This window comes from Grampus griseus, assembly GCF_964374135.1.
Source record: "Grampus griseus genome assembly, chromosome: 10".
Classification (NCBI taxonomy): domain Eukaryota; kingdom Metazoa; phylum Chordata; class Mammalia; order Artiodactyla; family Delphinidae; genus Grampus; species Grampus griseus.
The window spans coordinates 28,521,312-28,546,974 of NC_139004.1; the positions used below are offsets into that span (position 1 = coordinate 28,521,312).

At 45.1% G+C, this 25,663-nt stretch overlaps 1 protein-coding gene across 5 annotated transcripts in view; it reads left to right on the forward strand.

Annotated features, from left to right (window-relative positions):
• The window catches only part of ADGRF5 (adhesion G protein-coupled receptor F5), a 108,956-nt gene that overhangs the window by 58,315 nt on the left and 24,978 nt on the right, over nt 1-25,663 (forward strand). For 3 of the 5 annotated variants that reach the window (XM_082663755.1, XM_082663754.1, XM_082663757.1), the window contains exons 3-10: nt 3,589-3,643; nt 13,300-13,470; nt 15,802-15,978; nt 16,106-16,215; nt 18,107-18,165; nt 19,024-19,166; nt 22,933-23,154; nt 24,133-24,336. In XM_082663755.1, the coding sequence (XP_082519881.1) occupies nt 3,589-3,643; nt 13,300-13,470; nt 15,802-15,978; nt 16,106-16,215; nt 18,107-18,165; nt 19,024-19,166; nt 22,933-23,154; nt 24,133-24,336 (1,141 nt within the window). The remainder of the gene's footprint in view (nt 1-3,588; nt 3,644-13,299; nt 13,471-15,801; nt 15,979-16,105; nt 16,216-18,106; nt 18,166-19,023; nt 19,167-22,932; nt 23,155-24,132; nt 24,337-25,663) is intronic. The other 2 variants (XM_082663756.1, XM_082663758.1) reach the window with 1 other exon arrangement.

Consider the following 25,663-nt stretch of genomic DNA (forward strand, 5'->3'; position numbering starts at 1 on the left):
TACTTTTCCTGTGAGTTTGCACGGTCAGTACAGAGCTCTACTTCCCCCAAGCATGTGGGGAGAAAGCCGGAGCCTGAAGTGATCTCAGCAATGGGGTCAGCCTTACCTCTGTTCCAGAGTTTCCCAGTGTTCCTAGCTGCAGCAGTGCCCTCCCACTGTGCCAGCTCGGCCCTCATCACAGCATCCTTAACAAAGTCACTCTATCTGCCTCATGGCCCAGGCTGATCAGGGGATAGGCCTCCCAGGACTGCTGGTGGACCTTTAAATTTGTCTTCCTGAAAGCTCCCACCACCATGCCAAAAGGCCCCAATTGTCCCCCCTAGACCTGCCTTCAAGATATAATATCTTCATCCAGCCTAGAGGCTGAAGACCTCCATTGGAGTGGTGCCCTTGAACCTGCCTTATCAGCTCACGCTGCCTAAGCTGCCACTCAGCTCCCACTTCTACCATTTTAAAAGCAACATGGGGTGATGAGCTTTTAAAAAAAACTGTGGTAAATACAAAATTTACCATCTTCACCATTTTTAAGTGTATAGTTTAGTAGTGTTAAATATATTCACATTTTCGTGCAGCCAGTCTCCAGAACCATCTCGCAAAACTGAAACTCTGTAAACAGTAAACGATACCTCCCTAGCTCTGCACCTCCTAGTTCCTGGAACTCACTGTTCTACTTTCTGTCTCCATGATTTTGGCTACTCCAAGTACCTCATACAAGTGGAATCATATAGTATTTGTCTTTTCATGACTGCCTTATTTCACTTAGAATAATGTCCTAAAAATATATCTATGTTGTAGTCTGCATCAGAATTTCCTTCCTTTCTTAAGTCTGAACATGGACCCATTGTATGTATATCCTACTTTGTTGATCCATTTATCCATCAAATGGATCGTATGGTAGTTTTTTTTTAAATTAATTAATTTATGTATTTATTTTTGGCCGTGTTGGGTCTTCGTTGCTGCTCGCGGGCTTTCTCTAGCCGTGGCAAGTGGGGGCTACTCTTCGTTGCGGTGCGCGGGCTTCTTATTGTGGAGCACAGACTCTAGGCGAGCGGGCTTCAGTCGTTGTAGCACGTGGGCTCAGTAGTTGTGGCGCATGGGCTTCGTTGTTCCGTGGCATGTGGGATCTTCCCCGAGCAGGGCTTGAACCTGTGTCCCCTGCGCCAGCAGGTGGATTCTTAACCACTGCGCCACCAGGGAAGCCCCTAAAAAAGCAGTTTTCTTCACCCGATTCTAGACCTGCTGAATCGGATTAAGGGAGGGAGGGAAGTGATCCTTATGCCCACAGAGATTTGAAATGCTCTGCATGAGAGGATTGAAATGTTCCTTGATTTTAACCCACAACTGCCGGCAGCAAGTCCTTAATTTTTTAGCACCCCTGGAAAATGGGAGAAATAAAATCTCAGCTTGGGAGAGCTTCCCAAAAGTGACCACCAGTAGTCACCTTCTCCTGGGCTGAGTTCCCCAGCAGCAAGCCATGGAGAGTGGACAGAGAAAGCTTCCTGGTGGCTCCCCTTCCCCAACCCCAAGCCCCAGGGAGGATGGAGACAGCAAGGCAGCGGAAGAACTCTTCCTTCTGCCCAGGCACGGAGCCAGAGAAGGCTCCAGGGCAAGCCGCACAGGAACCAGCCCTGTACATTGACTTTGTTATTTCTTGCTTTCTGCACATTGCGGTAGACCTGAACTAACCTCACTGCAAACGAAGCAGCACCCTGGGCTTTGGAAATTCTAATCATCAGCCATCATTCCTCTGTTCATATCTTCAAGAACAATTGTGAACTCTCAGGTCCCGCCACAGTTCCTGTGGACGTGAATACTAGCCATTGAAAAGAAGGAGGGGGTGGTGGAGACAACAGAGAAAGAAAGAGAAAAGACACTAGTTAAGAGATACTGGGTCACCAAGGGGAGCCCAGTTCCCCCACAGTTTCCGGGGTACCTCCTGATAAGACGATGCCGTACCTATGTGGATAAGCGCAAACTTAGGATGCAGGCTAGCTGGGTTTGAGTCCTGATTCTGCCATTTCAAGGCTGTGTGACCTTAGGCAAGTTATTTGACCTCTCTGCACCTGTGTTTTCTCATCCGTGAAATGGAGATAATAACGGTATCTACGCCTCAGATTGTCATGAGGATTAAATAAATAAGCACACACCAAGTACTTAACAGTGCCTGGCACAGGGTGTTGAAGAAATCTTAGGAATTATTGTTTTTGTTATCATTATGATGTGAGATAACTAGGAAACAATGGTAGAGACCACAGGTGGCAGAGCTCTCTGTCTCTCGGGGGGTGTTCGTTGGTGCATGGGGTTCATGGTAAAGCACACACCCTGGAGGGCAGGGGTTATCTGGCTCTTCTACTGAGACTTAAGGAAGTTTGGATTGGGAAACACATCATAGGAAGATTCACTTGGAGGCAGGGATGAGCTAGGAGCCCCATATCAGGTCGAGGTAAGGTTATAAGCTACGGAGCTGGCAGTGAACTCAGCAGCAAAGCCAATCAATGTCAGGTCTTAAACAAAGAAGCCACCTGATGACAGTAGATGAGCTTTATGGAGATGAAGCAAGTGGCAGTATGCAAATGGGGGGAGTCCACGTGAATGGTGCCCCCAGGACAGCGTGATGCCCTGTCCCAGAATAGCACTTACTCTGTCATCAAAACTATTCTAGTGTTTTTCATTGATTACTCATTTGATCCTCACAGCAACCTCATGAGGTAAGCTATTTTTATCGCTCTACTTTAGGTGAGTACTGAGGCACTGAGAGGTTAAGTAACTTGCCCAAGGTCACACAGCCATTTTATGGCAGAGTTAGGATTTGAATTCAATTTCTGCAGAGTCCTTATGCTTAATTATTGTACTATACGATCTAACTAACATTTATTAAGAGCTTACTATGTTCCACGTTGCGGTTGGCTTATTTCTCATAACAATTCTATGAGGTCAGCACTATTATTATTCCATTTTACAGAAAAGAAAACTGAGGCTCAGAGAGGACGAGTAACTTCCTCAAGGTCGCGTAGCTAGTAAGGGCCTGTACCCAGGCATTCTGGCTCTAGAGCTGGCTCTCAAAGCCCCCGCCTCAGAAGGCAACCATCGAACCATCTAGGAGAAAAAGGGCCAGAGGAGGAGAAAATAATTTCTAAGCATGCACAATCTAAACAGCCCTAATGCTGCAGAAATATTAGGGTGGGGACAGGCCAAGTGTGGAGGGGAGGTCGTGAGACTCGTCTAAAAGGTCATGCGAATGACTCAGGGTTCAAGTCTCAGTACAGTGGAGGACAGCGTCATTTATATTTCTCGACAGGCCTCAAGCTGCAGGAACTCAGAGAAACTCAGATAGGCTGATTTCTTCCGCTCCTGCATCTAGAGACTGGTCTATAAAAAGTCGATGCCCAGATCATACCACAGAGACGAATCCATTTCATTTCCCCGACCCTTCAATCACTGGTTGCCCGCCATCCCCGGGGCACGAGGTGCTGACCCAGAATCTGCAGCCCTACCCTCAGCTTGAACGTCCCGGGGCATGTGAACAGAGAACCATTGTGAAAAGACGTCTCTAACACTCACTGACTATTTTCTAAAATGTTCTTTCAGCTTCTCCATGAACATGAACTAGCACGGGAGGACCCAATAAGGCAAAAACGAGTCGGTATGTAACCCTTTGCTTGGCCATTTTTCTAGTAAATCGCAACAAATGACATTTGTTGTAACTTTTAGAAACACTGGGATCCACATAATACAGTCTCTGAGCATCTCAGTGTTCAGTTTCTAGAAGTAACTGCAAAGGAACTCCATTCTCTATCCAATGACATTAAAGGGGTCTTATCAGCACATTCAGGGCTCGTGTCCCCTCCCATCACGTCTCCTCAGAGCCTGAAGATATCCTCAAGGCCCCTTCCTTCAGCTGCCCTCTGCCACCACCAAAAAGCCTGCTTCTCTCTTCTCAGCCCAGCAGCCTTGCCTTTTTTCTTTTTCTTTTTTTCTTTTAACCTCGTCTCCTCTCACTCAGCACTTTATTTTGTGGATCAGTTGAATCGCTAGACCCAAGTCCTTTTCTGCCTGCCACTCCAGTTGCCCACTGAATTCCCAAGAAGGTGTCTGGAAAACACGGGGCTCTGCCCTTTGGAGGGTTGGGGGCAGGGGAGAGCTGTGAACACCTGCATGGTGATGGTCAGTGTCTCCTCCCTCATGTGGGACCCTGAGCAGGTGGGTACATCTGGAGGCTGCATTTTCCAAGGACCAGCTCCTCCCACCACAGCAACCTTGCAAAAGCATCAACCTGATTTTCTCATTTCCCTGCAGAAAATCCTTCAAGGGCTGCCAATTGCTTTGGAGATAAAATCTGATTATCTGCTCACTGGACCCTAAGTGCTTTGCCCACTCACTCTCCTTCTGCTGCTTTTCGCAGAGTCAGTATCCCACTCACCACACCCCTTTGCTTGTCTGGGGGACTCAATTCACATAGGCTCCTGCCCTGGAAGGTCTTCCATCAATTCCCCAGACAGGGAGGGACTGTGTTCCTGGGTTCCCCTTACCCACAATACATCCTCGTAGCCCAACATTTATCCCAATGCATTGTAATTCTTTTGCTTCCTGTTTGCCACTCCCAGGAGACATGAGCTCCCTTGAACCCTCTTCCTCTCTGCAGCCTGGCATGTAGCCCAGTGTCCCAACAGATGAGTGAACAAATAAAGAGAAGGCATGTCTCTGTCATAGCTGTCCCTGTGTGAGTTCAGAGGATATGTTCCTTTTTGCTAAGAGTCTGCTGGCTTCGTGGCTGGACCAACCATCTAGAAACTTCTTCACTTGTAACATTGGGACTGAATCCTTTTCCAAGCATGTTGGGACTTGGTCTGTTCAGTCTGGTGGTCTAAAAGAGACTTTAGGCTGTCAGAGGGAGCAGGCTTGCCCCAAGGGCAGGATAAAGGCGTCCGGTAGAGCCCCTTACAGGGCCATAACAAGATCCGCCTGCTGCCCCGTGCGTGAAATGAGAATTCAACCAGTGCTCGCCGGAAGTTCATATCATTGGTCCTCTCTCCTTCCCTTCCTTCCCTTTTTTTTCTATTTTAACCTTGTTTTATATCCCTATGGGATCCTCACTCGCCCTCCTCTCCTTCCCTAAAGTGATCTACAGCACAGACTGTACTTTGTACTTCCTGTGCTTTTAAAACAAGCATTATCACCTCTACCCACCCCTCCCCCACGACAACCCCTTGAACCCTCCCACCCCCATGAGAGGAACAGGACCAGAGATGTCCCCACTCAATATTTTGAAAGACTTTTCTTCTTAAAATCAAACCACTTGCGTTAAGTTCCAGCTCCAGGTTCTGCCAGCTTCTTCTAGGGTTCAGGCTGCCCCCTGCCTCGGAACCAGTCGGTGACCCGACACCTGGAAAAGTAACATCTTTCTGCACTTCCAGCCCTAGCTATTTGTGATCCCTGGTGCCAGCATGAGAGGTTAGCCCTCAGAGAGGAAACCTCTTCCACTTCTAAGGATTTGACATTCCAAAATTTTTCCAGACGTGCTTTCATTACAAACAGTCACGAAGATGATAAATCAACATGAAAACATGTTTTCCATTTTTTATACATGGTTTGGGCCTCTCTAGGGTCATTCTGGAGGTGTTGATGACTCAACCCGTCATCTGCAGAAGAAGGATTGGCCTTGGTACTTGTACAAAATCACTGAAGTAAGAAGTGGTCATGCCGCAGATGCTCAGAATATAAGTTGCAATTAAGAGCATCGCTCTCCAGGAAAACTAGGAAAGCAAGCAATAGGAAGGTTACATTCAGCAGATGCCACACAGAAGTGTCTGTGTTCTGGAGGCTTCGTGCCAGAAAGTGGCAAACAAAGTTTCCAAGAGAAAGAGAATTCTCAGAAGGAATTTCCTTTTGAGGCATTGGACCAACTCTATAGAGCTTTAACGTTTGATCCTTTAAAGGTAGGATCAATACTCACCTTTATTCTCAGAGCTGTGGACTTCTTCCTTTACTACATGTTATGTATCACAGATATATCACACACATCCAGACACACACACACATATATACATACATGCAAATATACAAATATATTTTTACTGTACAGGGTTGTTGAGAAGATTAAATAATAGTATGTACTTATTTTTTAAATGTTAATATAGTTATCTGGGGGGGTATTTGATGTTTTTGTTTGTTTTAATGGTTTTTAAAATTAAAAACAAATTTAATGGACTTATTTATAAAAATATTGCATTTGACAGAGCCTGAAATATACCTGGTACGGAGAAGATTTTGTAGAACTACTGAAGGCAGGAGGTTGGATGCCACAATATTAGCATTTTAGGAAAACTATCTCAAAACTCTGTGGGGACAGAGAAACCTTCACCAAAAACTCGGAGGCCAGGGGCAAGAAGAGTATGAACCTGCTTGTTAGTGGCTCTTGGGGAGCAGAGGGAAATAAGCATCCGTCAAAGCCTCCAGAATTCTGTCCTGATTCCACCAGGAAGTGGATTCTAGACCAGCCGAGAGGCTGGCACAGAGAAGGCATTGGTAGAAGCCATCTGAAGTGAAAATTTGCCAGATGGTTACGGTTGAATGAATTAGATGAAGAGGTTAGTGCCGGGAGACCAGCAAGGATGCAGCAGTGTGGACTGTCATCGGCCCTGGTGCCTGGAATGACGTTAGGAAAGGAACATGGCGAACGCTTGTGAGAGACATTTGGAGAATTGGGTCAAAAGGACTTGGGGACAGACTTGACATGGGGGTGACAGGAGGGATGATTTATATGATACTTGGGAGTGCACAGACCCGGGTGACTGGGGAGGTGGAGGCCACGGGTAGAAGCCGGAGCTGGAATGAAAATCTTATTTTGGAAGTACAACAGTCAGCGGGAAATTTAGTCTTAAGGGCAATCTTCACAGGGGACTGAAAGCAGAAGTTTCTTGGGAATTCCCTGGGGGTCCAGTGGTTAAGGCTCCGTGCTTCCACTGCAGGGGGCACGGATTCGATCCCTGGTTGGAGAATTAAGATCCTGCATGCGTGCGGCCAAAAATAAATAAAGTGCCGGGATGGACTGATTTTAAAGGTTTTTTTTTCTAAAAAGAGGCTTCTTAGGTTGGAAGTAACGCAAATGTGTCCTCAGCATCAATTATGAAGTTCCCCATGTCAGATTTCTGAGCTTAACTGGGAATGTGTCTTGGGTCCTGGGCTGAAGAGTCCCCACTGGTGCTTCTTTGGTTTCAAAAGGAATGGCTGGTAGGAGAAAGGGAGACCCAGGGTGTCCTAAGCCCGAGCTGGAGGCACTATACATCTTCACAGATCCAGTGAGAGCAAGGTTCCTACCAGATTGGGTTGCCAGCTGCCAGCTCGGAAATCCTGACCTTTCTGCAGACCTGCAGCCCCGCCGGCTGTGCTGTCTCCTTTTGATCTGTGTTCAGGAAATGCTGTGCATTCTCCAGGTTGAGAAACACATTTGGGGATTTTCCTGGCTTTAATCTTTCTTATGATAACTTGTGGCATTTTGTGCTCTGAGCAGGCAGTAGTGGTGGCAAAGTAAGAAGAGAAGGCTGGTTCTCTCTGCCTGGTGGGGTTTTTTTTTTTTTTTTTGCTTACCTGACTCAAAAGTGAGAACTGATTGGAAGAGAACTAGGTTTAGTTGACCTAAACCAGCAGATGGCTGCATAGATGTTAATCCGTACACTTATTATGATCAGTATTATTATTTCTACACGCTGTTTCAGAATGGCTATTATATGCTAGGCAATTTGCTAGGGGTCTTCATACCCCAACTCCTTAACAACAAATTCTGCAGAGAAAATAGTGCTCCTGACTTACAGATGAGCAAAGCCTGGCTCACAGGGATTCAGTAGCCTCCCAGGTGAGAGGGCATTTACCCCAACTCTCTAGGCTCTGAGTCCTAGCTCATAGTTAGCAGTCAGAGTTTTCAACATGACTTTCTGGATCTTGCCTATGAGATTCCGTGCCATGATTTTTTTTTTTTTTAGCAAAGAAGTGTTTTTAATATTGAATTAGTATACATTTATTAAGCACCTATCGGGCACAAAGAACATAAAACATGCTGACTGCTGCTATCAACTTTTAATCTGGTTGTAAGGATAGGATATGCACGCACCCTAAGTTAAATTCGAATTCTGTAAATATCAAAAGCAGAGTCATCCCGTATTGGGAGCCTGAAAAAGGCAAAGCTACTGGCTGGAAAATGGTAGGAGCTACAGAGAGATAGGTCTGGGCTAAATGTAAGTTTCTAACAGAACTAACTAAAGGTGGGTTGGACCGTCTTATGTGGAGGTGAGTTTCATGTCATGCAAGGTATTTAAGCCAATCTGAATAAGCACCTGGCAGGAGCGTTTATAGGGGGAATCACGGCATCTGATGAGTGGTTACCCAAGATGATCTTCAAAATACTCAACTTCACGATGCCTTGATTCTGTGAGTCCTCAGGTCACTGAGCACACACAGGCTCAGAGAGTGACCAGGAAAGAATTGATTGAGGTTGAGGCATGAAAGGAGGAGCAGAAATGGGACAGAAGAAGGGAGGGAGGAGGGAGCTCCAGGCAGAGGGAGTACAAGGAGATTCTTGATGGCCTGGGGCTTTTTCTTACGCATGTATTGCAGAAGGAAACTGTGTTCTCGCTAACCACATTTAGAGGAAGTTTACGCAGCTGTGATTCTCGGGGCAGATTTGTTGAGTGAGGGGCTCTAGCATCACTTTACGTGGGGCTGACTTTGATGATTTGGGTGTATGATAAGCTAGTAGAATTGATTCTTTTCTCCAGGCCTCACAGCCCATTGTTTTATGCCACAGTGCTGCCCTCCCTCTCCCCCATCCATGCCTGCCCCCCAGACCATAGCCATAGTGTGAACAAACCTTTCAAAACCTAAAGGGAGGACAGGATCTTTGACTCTCTCCTGACAAAGGTACAGCAGACCCAGATGATGCTGCCAAATTGGTACCTACGAGAACATGTCAAGAAAAAAAACAGAGCAGGTAGCTTTTAATATTTACCTGCTACAGGACTAAGGGGGAGAAACAAATCTAAATCTTCAGTGATAAGGAAGCATGGGCCCCTTTGGTCAAGAGAAAACCACACGAACCTCGTTTCTCCTGAGCGATGTCAGCAGGCCCCACTCTCTTGCAGGGGAGAGGTTCATTTATACATTGATTTAGGCCCCGATTTCTGAGAAGCTGTAATTACCAGTAGAGTGGCCAGGCAAAAATAGTCTTGTTTGCTTAAACAGCTGTGATGAAGACCCAGAACTGCTTGTCACAGTTTGTGGCCAACTTTCCAGAAATGTCTCTATAAGATAAGTGCGGGCACTGATTAATGGGAAAGGAGAGGGGAAATCCTGGTTGGTTTGTGCCTCCCAGGCCAGGGATAAGCCTGCGTCTGTGACACTGATGACCCCTGGAATGTGCTACCTTCCACTGGGGCATCGGTGAGTCAGAAGAACTCAGACAAACAACACCAGGGCGAAGGAGCCCGAGGCGAAGCGAACACATTGAACTGTCTGGAATCAGGTGGTCCAGGGGCAGCAGAGAAGCATGGAAGGGCCTCTAAAATACACAGAGTGGGAGGAAACTTCCTGTTCCTCCTGGGTCCCTTGTAGCCTGGGGCAAGCCCACCAGCATCACTTTCCGAAGCTCTGAAGTCCTCAGGTTTGGAGGAGGTGAGACGGACAGGGCGTGGCCTTTCGACCCCAAATCTTGGGCCCCTGACCCCACCCTACACAAGTCATACTAATCCTGAGCATCTGGGCTTCTTCCGTTAATCAGATGCTCTTCCTGGGCATTACAGGGACTGGAGGCCCAGTGGTGTTTCTGTGTTCTGCTTGCCCGTAACACCAGGATGCTTTGGGTTCAGGGCCAAGCCAATGGTCGCTGGTAGGTCCAGCCAAGCTATCTCTATCTTTGAAGTTATTAATTACTGCACGCCCACCCCACCTCCAAAACATCCTTTATTCTCTTTTCCTGAGGAACACGTGGCACCATTAAGGGAGAAATGATTCTACCAGTCACACTGTCAGAGTGAGGTAATGGAAAGAACCCCGTTCTAGAAGTCCAGAGATCCAAGTTCTGGTCCTGTGGACACCACCAACAAGCAGCAGAAGCTGGGGAAAGTCATTTACTCTTTGGAGGAATCATTTTTCTCATGCCTAAAAGCAGAGATTTCTGGGACTAACTTATAAATATTCTACTTTGACTCACCTGGGTCGAGGCCCCACAGTATCTGTGTGTGTAGAATCCCTACGTGTGGATATCATCAGTCAGGAGCGGGGACCACGGGAATAGATGATCGCCAAGGGCAGACCTGTAGCCTTCTGAGTTACTATGGTGTTTTCGAGCCTGTTTTGAAGAATTGACCATTTTCAAGAAGACATTTCTCTCTCTATTAAATGTTTCCCATCCTTATCAGTCTCTATAGAGGACTGATGCTCAGGCTGAGGGTTACTCTGAACCCCCCTTAGAAGTTGTCAAGAACATAAAAGGTGGCTGAGGGGAAGGGGGCCTTATAGGCTGGTGCTTCAATTCATATTTGCACAAACGCCATAGACTAGAACTCGCTCAAGTCACAGGAACTGTCCTCTTAGTCGTATTTTAAGCTTTTGGCTCAGCTCCTTGTAGGACCTCAGCGGAAGAACTACTTTGGCTTCAGTGGGGAATGATGACATCCAGGAAGCACCATGTGCTTTTCAGGCACATGCTCGTTCTCCAATTACATCTGTAAAGAGCAGAAAGAGGTGGGCTCAGGGATGGGTGATACTCACGACCCTCAGGCAGGCATGGAAATCATGCTGGGATCAGACCCTGGGAGGCAATAATGCAGGTGATGGAGTGGGTGATACGGGATTGTTACTGACCTCACTCATCTCAAAAACAGCTGCCGTCCAGGAAATCCTGTTTACATTCATTCCTGGCAGGAGAGTAGACTGACCACAGCAAAGAGGATCCTGGAGCTTCTGAATCCTCCGGAGGGTATAAACATTGCTGCATTACTTTTCAGGAAAAAGAATGTGCTCTAAAACAGAGCTTGTAAATACCATGCAGCCGCCCTTCTTGCAGATGTTCCCAGCAGGCCACATACTATGTCTAGGGTTAGGATCACTCAGATTAAGATTAGCAGTCCTTCCAGGAAGCTTGTCTGCATCACAGAACCGTTTGCAAATCAGAAAGAAAACAGGAAATTTCAAGCAATGCCATAATATCGTGACAAACTGAGATTCCGCACTGGGTTTTAAAAGTCACCGTGTTCTACTTGTAAATACATTTTTATAAGGAGGAAACATACCGCAAGATGCATTCCAAATTTTAAGAAAATGTGCACAGATATTTTTTACAGTTTGAGTTAATTACAGCAAGTTGAAGGATGCCAAAATGAAATAATTCTCAACAAGGTTGATAAGTAAAACCAAACTCCTAGACAAACATAGTTTACAGCTGTAAGTGGACAAATATTACCATTTTCTACAATAAACATTTATCAGTTGGAGTTTCCCATAGCAAACGTACTCCATTTTAGTGTTTCTCATAAATAATCCTTGGAATATTTAAAACAAATCTTGTGATATTATGGGGGAAATTCTTTGTCATTTTAGAAAACAGACATAGAACTTTAATGTTATGGTTTTATATATATACATATATGTATATATATGTATCGTACTTCCAGATTTTACTTATATTTTAAAGTAAAAGGCTTGCAGGTATTCACTAATCTTTTCCTTATTTAACTGACAGGATAAAATAAGCCACAACTTGTCTTCTCAAGGCATCAGTATTAAAAATTCTCCTATTTTTTGAAGGTTCGTCATTAGCTACTAACCAAGCCCATGGCTTCTGCTCCAGTTATATATTTCAACCAGGAATGAGCCAAAGATTCTGGCCATGACAGAAAGGTGAATCTGTGATTCAACTCAGAAATCACAGGTTTATCAAGAATTGATTGGACATGAATTTATTATGTGCTGGGCTGCATGCCAGATGGAGTGGGTACGGCCATGAGAAGTAAAAGAAGCCATTTCTGCCCTTGAGAACTTACAACCAACAGCCCAGACATGATGTAATAGTGGTAATTATGCAGGAACATTCCAATAGATCTATTGTCTGGCTTGCCTGGATTGGGAAACAGACTCATCTAGAATGCCAGCCAGGCAACCCGTCTTGAGACAATTTGGAAGAACAATGAATTGCTGAAGATCTCTTTTATTTTAATTTCCAATTTGCCAATTTTGCTTTTGTTGAGTACCTAGCATGTGCTGAACACCAGAGATACAGAGTAAGAACAAAGAGCCCAAGCTTTGCACACAGGCTAAGAACAAAGGGAATTAACTACATGACTCTTCCCAGAGGTCTTCAGGCCGTGAGTGCGTCCTTCAGCTCTCAAAATACATGCATGACCACTGACTGGTGTCAGAAACATACTGACTCATGCTGGTGAGTCAGGACCGTGGCTTTTATTGTCTAGATGGTTGCCAGGCCTCCCTGCCGGGTCTCCCTTTTTCTATTCGTGTCCCATTCGAGTCCGTTTTCCACACAGTCACCCTTGGCCTTGGACACCAAGGGGGGTGTGGGAATGGAGAGGATGGACAAATCCTCAGCTTGGCCTGTGAAGCTCTCAAATGGCCAGAGACCACAGCGCTGATACGAGCTAGATCTGTTTCCTTTCTCCTCTAATATAGCAGAGTCGTAGAGAGGAAGAATCATGGAGGGAGGGCTTGGTGGTGATCAGTAAACAAACTTCTTTTTCTCTAAAAAAGTTCATTAGAAATTCTTAAAGGGTGATGTGTCCAGCATCCACATGTCCCCGTCATTAGTTTTTTTTTTTTTTAATTTTAATTTTTATATTTATTTATTTATTTAACTGCACCACACGGCATGCGGGATCTTAGTTCCCCAACCAGGCATCGAACCCATGCCCCCCACAGTGGAAGCGTGGAGCCCTAACCACTGGACCCCAGGGGATTCCCAAGAAACTTCTGCTTTTTGTTTTATATTGGAGTCTAGTTGATTTACAGTGCTGCGTTAGTTTCAGGTGTACAGCAAAGTGATTCAGTTATACACGTACATATATCTCTATTCTTTTTCAGATTCATTTCCCCTATAGGTTATCACAGAACACTGAGCAGAGTTCCCTGTGCTATGCAGTAGGTCCTTGTTGGTTATCTATCTTATATATAGTAGCGTGCGTCTGTTCATCCCAACCACCTAATTAAAACGTCATTGGCTTTAAGCGCTGAAAGGTCCATCACGTTCTCTCTCTGCCCACCACAGTGAGTTCTCACAGCCTTCATGTGCTTTCGTTCCAGTTGCCGTGAGCAGTCCTGCAGCCCAAGAGTTCACTGTCAATGTTGAGGTCAGTTTTGAAGATGCCTCCTTCCTGGAGCCTAGCAAAGCTTACTTGAAAAGCCTCAGTTTTCCAGTTCAAGGGGATGACACTGACCCAGCTACCAGCATTTTGAGCATCGAGGTGACAACAGGTGAGTAAAAGACCCATTGCTTGAAATAGGAGGATTGGGCCAATCAGGAGAAATGTTGCTTTGAGCCCCTTCCTGTTAGAGGGGGATGTGGGGTGTGGAGGGGGGTAGCCTGGGGAGAGTTGACCTCAGAGAGGAGGTAATGGGATGGCTGGGTAAGGAAGATTAGACTTACTGACCATGATACTCATATCTAAGCACCCCAAATTTTCTCCGTTCCCCTCTTCCTGTGCCTCCCCCACCCACTCTTCCAACAGCTTATCTTATGATCCTTTCAAGAAAGGCATGTTTTTAATCAAATTTTTTAAACTGGAGTATAGTTGATTTACAATGTTAGTTTCCGCTGTACAGCAAAGTGAGTCAGTTCTACATACACATATATCCACTCTTTTTTTAGATTCTGTTTCCATATCGGTCATTACAAAGCATTGAATAGAGTTTCCTGTGCTATTCAGTAGGTTCTTATTAGTTATTGGAAAGGCATTTTTAATCATAGTACACAAAACCGAGGATTTTTATGGCCAATGTGTGTCAAGCCCTAAATGCGGTAGGTCCAGGGGTGGTCGCTTCCGCCATCCTCTTAAGGCACATTTGTATCTTACATGGAGTCAAAAGTTCTGCTAATATCACCTCCACATCCATCTCAAAAATAAGTAAATGAGGGCTTCCCTGGTGGCGCAGTGGTTGAGAGTCCGCCTGCCGATGCAGGGGACGCGGGTTGGTGCCCGGGTCCGGGAAGATCCCACATGCCGCGGAGCGGCTGGGCCCATGAGCCATGGCTGCTGAGCGTGTGCGTCCGGAGCCTGTGCTCTGCAACGGGAGAGGCCACAGCAGTGAGAGGACCCCGTACAGCAAAAAAAAAAGTAAATGAAAAACAACAACAACAAAAATAAAACAACCAAAAAAATGCTTTTCACGTCAGCGGGAGAGAGATTTTGACAAAGGGGATCTTGTTGGCTCCCTTCAAATTATCCCCGGCCAATGTTCACCACACTCACTAGCAGCCTTGACTTCCTCCATTCCTTCTGCTTCTCCTTCAGCCCCTCCTGCTGCTGGAGCACAGGACAGAAGCGGTGTCCAAGGATCCCAGGGGACTTGGTTGTCCCTCCTATTTCAGGAACAGTTATTTGACGGCTTTCCTTTGGGTGGTCACTCTGTGGGCCTTTGCCTAGATGCCCACCCGCAGAACAAACAGCTCACAGTGACGTGGCTTTAGTTCAGTTTTAGACATAAATTCCAAGCCCTCTGTTTTCAGAGCATTTTTCAGTGTCAGTTTTTAATGGGATTGGAGTCTGTTTGGGCTGTTCACATTTGACTTGAAATGTAAAAGGCACAAGTTTAGAATTTTTCCTTATACTCTACATTTGTTATCTATTGCTGCATAATGAGTTACCCCCAAACTTAGCATCTTAAAACAACAAACTCGGAATTCCCTGGCGATCCAGTGATTAGGACCCTGCGCTTTCACTGCCGAGGCCCCGGATTTGATCCCAGGTTGGGAAACAAAGATCCCACAAGCCGCACAGCATGGCCGAAAAAAAAAAACCAAAACAAAACAAACAAAAAGCTACAAATGTTTATTACGTCACACAGTTTCTGAGGGCCAAAAATCCAGGAAGAGCTTAGCTGGATAGCACTGGCCCTGGGGTCTCTCATGAGGTGGTAGTCAAGCCGTCAGCCGGAGTTGCAATCATCTGAAGGCTCAGCTGAGCCTGGAAAACCCACTTTCAGGCTCACGCATGCGGTTGTTGGCAGCTCTCAGCTCCTCACTAGCTATTGGCTAGAGACCTCACTTCCTAATCATGTGGGCCTCTCCATGACGTGTCCTCATGCAATGCAGCTGGCTTCCCCCAGAGCAAGTGATCAGAGAGAGAGAGCGCGAGAGAGTATAACCAAGAGGGAAGCCACAGTGTCTTTTATAACCTAACCTCAGAAGCGATGCACCACCACGTCTTTCTATATTCTCTCGGTCACACAGACCAGCCCTAGTACAACATGAGAGGGAGTTATAAAAGGGTGTGAGGACCCAGAGGCGGGGATGGGTCGTGCCATCTTGGAGGCTGGCTGCCATACCCTCTAGTCCGGGAATCTGTTGAGCACTTTATCATTGTAGGCAGCCCCTGGGATGGTCAGAGCTGTCATCTTTCAGATGGCCGTGCCTAACAGCAAGGTGACATGTACGGGAATCATGAGAATCTCATGCAGAGCCACTGAACTTCCCAGAAGGGCAATATGCAGTGGAGTTAGCGCTTCCTACAAGTGTAAATACTTGACGTCTATAAACACAAAGGCGGTAACTACCTTTTCTCTCCTCATTGTTCTGGTTGATGGCAGTCTGCAGACCTACTGGAAATGAAATCTGGTGCTCCTGTGAGGAAGGCTATAAGTGGCCTCAGGAAAAGTGCCTCCACAATCTCACTTGTCAAGGGCATGATGGCTCCCCTTCAGGGCATCATTGCAGTCTCCTTAAGGGACTGCCTCCCAAGGGACCTTTTTGCCAGCTCCAGGGAGGTAAGTAACTGCTCACTGAATGTTTGTTGAGTGGCTATTTGATATCAACTCAACCAGATGCTTCTCTGTCCTGTGTGTACTCAGATGCTGACATGGGATTTTAAAAATATTGCCCTGTGTTCTTCAGCAGATATTACCCTGCGAATGTCGGTCAGACTCAATGTGGGCTTTCAAGAAGAACTCAAGAACTCTTCCTCTGCCCTCTATAGGTCCTACAAGACTGACTTGGAAACAGCGGTGAGTTTTGGTCCCAGGAGGCTCTGAACCAACAAACTCTGAGCTGAACTGAATCTGTTGCATTTATAGTGGGTCGTTTGCTTGAATCTGTCAGAATTTATGAATGTGAATGTTGAAATTATTTCTCTACCTCTGGGACGATGAATTAAGAAGCGCTCAAATCAGACAGTGTTCAGGGGATGACGGGACATCATCTTGACCTATAGGTGGAACTTCCTCCCAGGATAGAATTGATTCACATAAAATTTGGCAGCATCAACTCACAGAAACCTACTAAAAGGTCCAAGAACCTGGTCTAGAAGCACCAGATGGTGCATTTCTATTCATCTTCGCACATCACATGGGTGAAACCCCTAACATCTTTTGTGCAGACCAGCCCAAGTCTGGCACAGAGGATTCCACACCACTCTACACTGCAGGTCCCAAGGCATTCACACGTAAGGCAGATTTAAATTTACTCACGTAGATAGGTTCATTTGTGTCATATTGTAGATTCCACATAACAGAAACAGACTCATAGACATAGAGAACAAACTTGTGGTTGCCCAGGGGGAGTGGGGGAAGGGGCAGGATGGATTGGGAGTTTGGGATGAGCAGATGCAAACTATTATATATAAAATGGATAAACAACAAGGTCCTACTGTATAGCACAGGGAACTATATTCAATATCCTGTGATAAACCATAATGGAAAAGAATATGAAAAAGACTGTATACATATGTAAATTTACTCATGCAAAAAAAGAGGATATTCTCTCATTGTAAACTGTGGGCCAGACACTATTCTAAGTGCTTTACATTGGATTAATTCATCTAAACCTAAATGCTTTGCTGAGTCAGTTCATTTGGAATAGAGCTTCTCAACTGGTGTGGTACAAATTGCCACAGGTGGGCTGAGGTAATGACTCCCCTTAACCCTCTGGGCAGCCAACCCTCTGCCTCAAGCCAGGAGCGGCCTCCTGTTTACCCAGTCAAATATTACCATTGTTCATGGGTGCCATGATAAAACTCGGATACAGATGAGCTGTAGGATATCTGATTTGCATATCCGACATGTAATAGTTCTGCACAGCATGAGAATCCTCCTCACGCACACACGTGACACACTAAATTATACACTTTTGAGGAAAAAAGGAGAGTTACATATTAACCTTTGGATCCCACCCATCCAGCTACTTAACACAGCACTTTGCACACGGCATCCGCTCTGTAAATATGACTTGATTCAAATTGAATTTCCTGTGGGGTTGGAATTCAGAGAAAACAAAATGAAGTAAAAACATCAGTAAAAACCACATTGGCTCAACCAGAGCTGTGATATGTTAAGTGAGGGATCCGGTCCGGCAGTGTGGCAGCTGCAAGAAGGCACCTCGAAGATTTCCAACTACAGGAAATGCAATTGATTGAGGGCCCAGCTGCTGCCGCATGGCAGAGCTGGCTGCCTGCTGCTAGTGAATGAGCAGGGCGGGTCTGTCTAGCACACGTGGGACTCCTTTGAAGGCTGTACTGAACCTTCCCAGGCTCAGTCTAGGATGATTTCATCCAGCCTCTCCTGCACAGTTTCACTCGGGTCTGATGGCTCTTCCTGTCTTCCCCACTGCCTTCCCATTATTTTCCCCTAGGCATTTCCCTAAGTAAATTTTTGGCACATTACTCTTGCACATTTACTTTTTGCACACTTACTCTGGTGTTTGCTTCCTGGAGAACCCAGAATGACCTAGGTAGAGAGGAATCACTTCTTCAAAGATCGCCGGTGCTAGCGCTAACAAAATATACAGGAGAGCATTTTACCCAGGGTGATAAGAAATAGACACTCTTCACTCTGTTTCAAATTGTTGACCCGTCTCTCAGTGGACCTTGATCCGTGACACTTGTCTTGCTTTATTTTCCAGTTCTGGAAGGGTTACAGTATTTTACCAGGCTTCAAATTGGTGACAGTGACAGAGTTCAGGTAAGAATGCTATAACTGGGTCATTTTTATCCAATGGCAGATACCAAAACGTTAGTGAAAAAGCAAAAGCCCGTTAGAAGGGCACCATCTGGGATGCCCAGTGGGGGCAGTTTGGTAAAGGTGAAGACAGTGTCAGATTTCCAGGGCTTAAAGTGAAAGGAAATACTGAGAATAGTAGCTCACTCCTAAGAGATGTACCTACTTAGAAGGAAGGTGAGAAAAAGACTTGTGTTCATTCTATGCACGCAAAAATTTTGCAAACAAAGATGTGGGATACATTTGCCATCTAGGGAAGTCAGAAATACAAAAATGAAATAAAGTCATGCATGCAATGATGCCTTTATTAAAAAAAGTTAGCTAGCTAGCCATGGCCACAGAGTTGCACACTGTCATGTGAATGCACCCCTGTGGAGTTAGGCACCGGGCAGCCCTAAGTGTGTTTGCACAGTGTTTCAAAAAGTTAGTTGCCAATTAAAAAATGAAGAATGTTTACAGAAACGTTGAGGATTTTGGCTTCACTGGATATTCAGCATAGCTGGTAACCTGGGCCAGCAGACTGTGTGACAACAGTCTCTACCTTGTGGCTTATATCCTTTGACCCATTTGTAGGATTCAATTCCCTCTGCCCCATCTGGCTCTTCCAGTCATTGATGTTATCCATCTGCAGACACTTGAGTGTTCGAGCCCTGCCTCAGGCTTTCAGCTAGAGCTTAGAAACAGGTTGGATTTCAGTGGACCCTTGAAGATAAAGTCCCCAGGCTCTTCCTGCCATTTTGTTTTCTTATGCAAATAAACCATAAGGATCTAGACTCTTCCAGATCACTTACTGCTTTACTGAACTGAGTGGTCTCCATCCAGGCCTGGAAGTGTGGTTGTGGTGTATGAAGTCACTACAACAGCAGCGTCACCTGAATTAATGCGCAAAGCAAACGAGCAAGTAACACAGAACCTCAGTCAGACCTACAAGATGGACAGCAGTTCCTTCCAGGTTACTTACAGCAGTAAGTAGAACATCGCTACATTTCTCCAATGTGTAGATTCTACTTAGATATGGTAACGGCATTTATCATGATGCTTAAATCTGGGAAATCACATTACAGTGCCCTCCGTGGAGAGAGACTCTCCAGTTCCTGGCATAGAGTTTTGGTACCTTCTCCCCATCTTAGGCCTGTTCAGAGCCTCCTTACACTGCTAATATCGCTGTGACTGGGGAAGTTGGGGGGGGGGGTTCCCAGGAGGGAGAGATTTTTACAAGGGGGCCACAGAGCCATCTGGGTTTATGGATTTTTTTTAAATTAACAGACCCAAAACATCCAAAAAAGTAGAACTAACGTGGTGGTGGTGGAAGTGGGGGATATTCATGAAATGCATTGATATTGACTAGGGGGACCGTTGTTACTTTAGAGCAGTAGTTCTCAAAGTGTGACCCCCAGACCAGCAGCATCAGCAGCATCTTGGTACTTGTTAGAAAAGCAAATTCTTGGGGCCACCCCAGACCAACCTGGGCCAATCTGTTTCGGCAAGCCCTCCGGGTGATTCTGATGCATGGAAAGTTTGAGAAACACTGCTTTGGATCAGATGTAGCAGTGGTAAGAGTCCTGGTATTGTAGATGTCCTCCCTCATTTTACAAATGGGGTATAGAGTTGAGCTCTGTTGTGTAATTAGGTGGGTGGATCGATTGTTACTTGGGGGATAGAAAGGGGAGCCAACTGAGCAGAGATTTGGTGGACCGGTACTGGCCGGTAGGTGTTCTGTCTAACTCAGGTCCGTGGTTCCAGAGTGAAGGTGACTCCTCTTTGGAACAACACAGTTCACCATGGGGAGGGCACTGAAGGGATTGTCTGAGGCACAGCTGGAAGGAAAAGTGCCCCTTCTCGGGAGTCAGATCATCCGTACAACAGGTCCATACTCTTTCTCTCTACATTCGCTGCTAATATTTTTAAACATTGGATCATTTTTAAAAATAAAATATTGAAAGGGATATACACAACGGTAAGAAAGTGCTACAACATAAGAAAGAGAAAAACAGCAAGATAAAAATTCAGAATGAATAAGGCAGCAACCACATAGATGAAAACTGAAAAATTCAACGCAGGGAAATAAGTGACCTCCAGGTGCGGACTCACATGGAAGTAATCCCAGCATCGCCAACCCCTTCCTCACCCCTAATGCCATCCCACCAACCGGCAGATGCTTTGGCCTGAAAAAACTTTTTTCTTTATGGTTCTGAGGGCACAGGAGAATAGCAAGCTCTAGCATACATGAGCTTCAATTATGATGACTCTTTCCCCCAAATTTCCATTGTGCTGAATATAGTCAGACATTTACAGGAATAAGTATCCAGCAGTTTTCCTGACCGGTGGCTGACAGTCAGTCCAAAACCACAGAAGTGCTCTAGTGTCTGTGGCTTATTCTTCCAAAGAGCCATGAAGTTGTTGCGAATGACACTCAATGCCCCTTTTTGCAAGAAAATCTACATTCATCTCTGTCCTTGATACGCACAGCCTTAGACCAATGACCATGAACTATGTCACCTGCAACTCCACCCCCCGGGAGCTTAAATACCAGCCTGCTCTCCATAGGGTTAGTGGGGTTTATCCAAAATACAAGGATCCAAAAAAGTCAAGTAGCTGAGTAGGTTTTTTTTTTTTTTTTTGGCCGCGCAGCATTTGGGATCTTAGTTCCCCGACCAGGTATCGAACCCACGCCCCCTGCATTGGAAACGCAGAGTATTAACCACTGCACCGCCAGGGAAGTCCCTGGGTGGGTTTTTCTTAAATTATAATTTTATCTGGCGGCAAGAGTGAGGGGTGCAGGGGAGAGGAAGAGAAAAAGAAAGAAAAATGCTGAATGAATGAGGTGGTATCAGGAAATTATTTTTAAGTCCATCTTCATGAAACTATTTCAGGAAAGGCACATGGCAGTCTTCAGAATGGTCCCTTTTAGTTTGCCATATATTAATCCTCTAGTGATGTTTGACCAATCAGCAGGGTCCCTTAACCGGAACGCCCCTTTCTTTAATCACTCTCAATATATTTACGATCAATTTCACATAACCATGGAAATCCGGCAGTTTTCCGGATCATTGTAGTTAGCAGTGGTGCTAATGAAAAGCGGGCACGGTTATTGCACCTTTTCTATGTTAAACCCAGTGTTTTACACATTTTTCATCTTCATACATCCTGTGAGGTAGATACTATTATCGCCATTTTACAGGTAGGGAAGTGGAGGCTTCGATTTCAATCATTTGCTCAAGGCCACATAGTGAGTAACATACGTTTCTGTGCCTTCCTGGTCAGTTCACTACATGAACTATTCACGGATGGCCTTGCTTCCTAATAGTTGAATGCAATTTTCTGAAATCTTATTTTATCCAGGAGCCTAAAAAACGGGGTAAGAAATATTTAGATACCTTGATATTTTGACCAGAACATCACAGCACCCTAAATTAATTGTGTGGTATTTTAGTCCACGTTTACAGTACGGACAGGGTGTGGCGTGGGCATAAAGAACCATCCAAAAGAGGAGTTGCCAAACCTGCTTCCCCAGCTCCTCTGATTTTCTCAGCACATGGAGCTCATGAAGGACATAGCACAGCTTAGCGGGAAAAATCTGTATGTTGTGTAAACAAGGGACGGCCATAAAAACACACACAAAAACAGCAAATACCGTGTTTTCATTTCTGTCTGTGAAATGGCTTAATACCAGGGTTCCCCAGAATTTTATTGTGAAAACAATAAGAATAGTTACTATTCCTCCAAATCACCTCCCGTGGTAGTGCTCACTGCTCCTGTTTTCCAGACAAGGGAGCTGAGGCTCAGAGATGCTAAGCAAGTTCCCCAGGGCCATACAGCTATGCCTGGTACAGAACCAGGATTCAAATACAGACCTGTGTATCTCATAAGCTCCCACTCTTATGGGCCCATGGGTGTTAGGTCTTTAAAAACATTCTTATTTCCCAAGCATACTTTATTGCAAAAAATTAATTTATTTTCCCACTCTTAATTCATCAAAGACACAGGACAGGGCTTTCAGTCAGCATGAGGTATCAGTTATCAGTAAGAAGCAGTTGATATCTTTCAAATCAGTAGCAAAGAAACTTGATGTTTAGGTTAGCTGGGGTGGCTTTTTCATAAGCAAATGTGCAATTTTCTACCAGACTATTTAAAAATTTTTTTGCATTTTTATTTTATTTTATAAATTTTATTGAATATAGTTGATTTACAATGTTGTGTTAATTTCTGCTGTACAGCAAAGTGGTTCAGTTATACATATATATTACACATTCTTTTTCATATTCTTTTCCATTATGGTTTATCACAACTATATTGAATATAGTTCCCCGTGCTATACAGTAAGACCTTGATGTTTATCCATCCTGTATATAATAGTTTGCATTTGCTAATCCCAAACTCCCAGTCCATCCCTCCCCTCACCCCCTCCCCCTTGGCAACCACAAGTCTGTTCTCTATGTCTGTGACAGATTATTTGAAATATTGAAAATAGCTTTGGGATCCCCATTAGTACCATTGAGGACTGTTAAGTGTGCAAAGATCCCAAACTGGGAACCATGTCCCTAGTAGCTGGCAGACTGTCACTCTGGGGCCTCAGATCCCAGCTGCCCAGGGGTGGAGTGAGGAAGACGCGTTGCCTCATTCATCACCACGGAAACCTCTCGAGAACCCCAGTGGTGGTGGCATTCAGAGAGTAGCATTAATTCCATGTATTTGCTTTGGGACCCTAATATCTTTTGTTTGGGTTTCCAGATGAAACGAAGTTCTCCATCACCCCAGAAATCATCTTTGAAGGGGATACGGTAACTCTGATGTGTGAGAACGAAGTTTTGTCCTCCAACGTATCCTGGCAGCACGTGGAAACAGGCTTCGACATCCAGAACAGCAGCAGATTCTCCGTCTACACCTACGTGCTCAACAACATGACCTCCGTGTCTCGCCTCACCATTTACAACATCACGCAGGATGACGCGGGTGGGTTGCCATCCAGTAACCAGGGCGAGGAAAGGAATGAAGGGCTAAGAAAGAATCAAACCGTGGTGGTGTGTGTAGATAGCCTTTTCCTCTTCAAAACGAAGTCACCAGGCTCAGCTTTTCAAAACTGAAAATTAATCCCATGATGAATGAGCCAAGCAACTTTAGCCTTGGGAGACAAATATAATTTTCCACATTTACTGAAGATTATGAGTTGGAACCTAAGACAAAAAGTAAACTCCTTTTTTTAACATTTAAAAAAAATTTAGAAGAGCCTTGTTGAGGTAGAATTGACATATAATAAGCTGTACATATGTGAAGTGTATAATTTAATAAGTTTTGACGTGTGTGTACACCCGTACAACTATGACCACAATCAAGGTAGTGAACATATGGGTGCCTGCTCTCCTCCCCCGCCCATTTTCTTGTCCTCTGTTTTAATCCCTCCCACTTGTCCCTCCCCAGCAACCACAGAAGCATACGTTTTGTACCTGACATTCTAGAATTTAATAGCCCCATCGTATCCCAGATGTCAACAGGAGCATCTCTTTTTCTCTGAATGAGAAACTGGGCTGCAGACACATGGGTTCTATCGTATGTTTGTTGACTCTGACCTGCCACAGAGTTAAATAGGATGCCAAAATTATCCATGATCTCCTAATTCTCCAAGGTTTTCCCATTTTCCCTTTCTACCTCTGAAGCATCCCCACACTTCTTTTCTTACTAGCGAGGACTCAGATTTCCGCTCTTTCCTGAGAACAGCTCTCTACTCTTTTACCTTATGGCATCAGAAATACCTGCCTTGACCTTCTGCACTTCCTGAATGTTCCTTTAGGGTTGTTTAGACCAAGTCTCAGATGCTTTTAAAAGTGATGTTTCACGAAGTACCGTCATGACACATGAGATGAGGCTATCATTCTTCTAAGGAAATAGACATGTGTAATAGTAATAATAAATGCCTTTGTGTGTTCAATACAGGTGAATATATTTGCAAACTGACATTAGATATTTTTGAATATGGGTCCAGAAAAAAAATAGATGTTACATCCATCCATATTTGGGCAAATGAAGACATGAAGGTGATGTGTGACAACAGTCCTGTGTCTTTGAACTGCTGCAGTGAGATGACGGTGAATTGGAGTCAAGTTGAATGGAAGCAACAGGGGTCTGTAAACATTCCAGGTGAGACTGTTAGAAGCCCTTCTGCAAACAGGTTTTTGCCTCTTGGCCAAGTAAAAATGGGAGATGCGGTCGGTGAAAGAGCAAATGTCAGGTGGCTGGGTTTTTTTCCAGACTGAAAAAGTATGAGGTTTGATGCCAGCTCCAGCTTAGCCATTCTAAAACAAAATTCCCAAAATATACACACACAAGTTGCATGCTTGGGTTGTAGACAAGATTCTGGCAGAGAAGACCCAAGAGGGAGTGACAGGATGATGCAGGTGCATGGTGTCTTGCCTACAGACAAGACAAGCTTGTCCCCACCGCCCTCTCCTTTCCCTCTTCAGCAGAGGGCCAAGGATGAGGTCATTGGCTTTGCTTTGGGGTCTGACTCTGAGAGTCTTATTCCTGTGTCTCTCCTCTTGGTGTCTGTCCTTCCCACTTCTCTGCCTTTGTCACCATGTCTCTTTCTGTATTATCTGACTCCATGCCTCTGGTTTTATATCTTTCTCTGTCAACCTGTGTGTCTCTCAGCCAATGTCAATTTCCAATCCTGTCTGCAGATCTGAGATATCACTGGAAATTCCCCACCTTCCAGTTTATACTGGTGAATGACAAGAAGAAGAAATTAAAATAGCATTGGTGATTCTGTTTTGTATACTAGTTTATGATCAACCGATTTTTAAAAAATATGTTATCACTTTTAATCCCACTTAAACTTGACCACAAGTTTGAAGCTGGCATTTTTTTTGCCTCCCATTTTCAAATAAGGAAATCGAGGTTCAAATGAAATGACTTATCCAAGATTGTCATAATTAGGAAAAGAAAAGAATTGGGACTCACCTTGTTTCACAGCCTTCGCCTTGGTCAAACTATATCACATGTGCCTGGTGAGCCAGCACTAGAGTGAGTTGATGCGGCAGAATTTGTATTGAAACAGAAGACTGTTTTCTGCCTAGAAACCTCACATAACAAGATCCAATCTTTCCCTTAAGAAATGACAGTATTATTTGCTCACCTTTTTTTTGTTTGTTTGTTTGTTTGTTTTTTGCGGTACGCGGGCCTCTCACTGTCGTGGCCTCTCCCATTGCGGAGCACAGGCTCCGGACGCGCAGGCTCAGCGGCCATGGCTCATGGGCCCAGTCGCTCCGCAGCATGTGGGATCTTCCCGGACCGGGGCACGAACCCGCGTCCCCTGCATCGGCAGGCAGACTCTCAACCACTGCGCCACCAGGGAAGCCCTTGCTCACCTTTTTTAGTAAAAAATTCTTAAAGGAAAATGTGGCTTTACCCATGAAATACATCAGTGTGGTGGAGCTTTTATTTTATAAAGCCGTTGCTATCAGACATT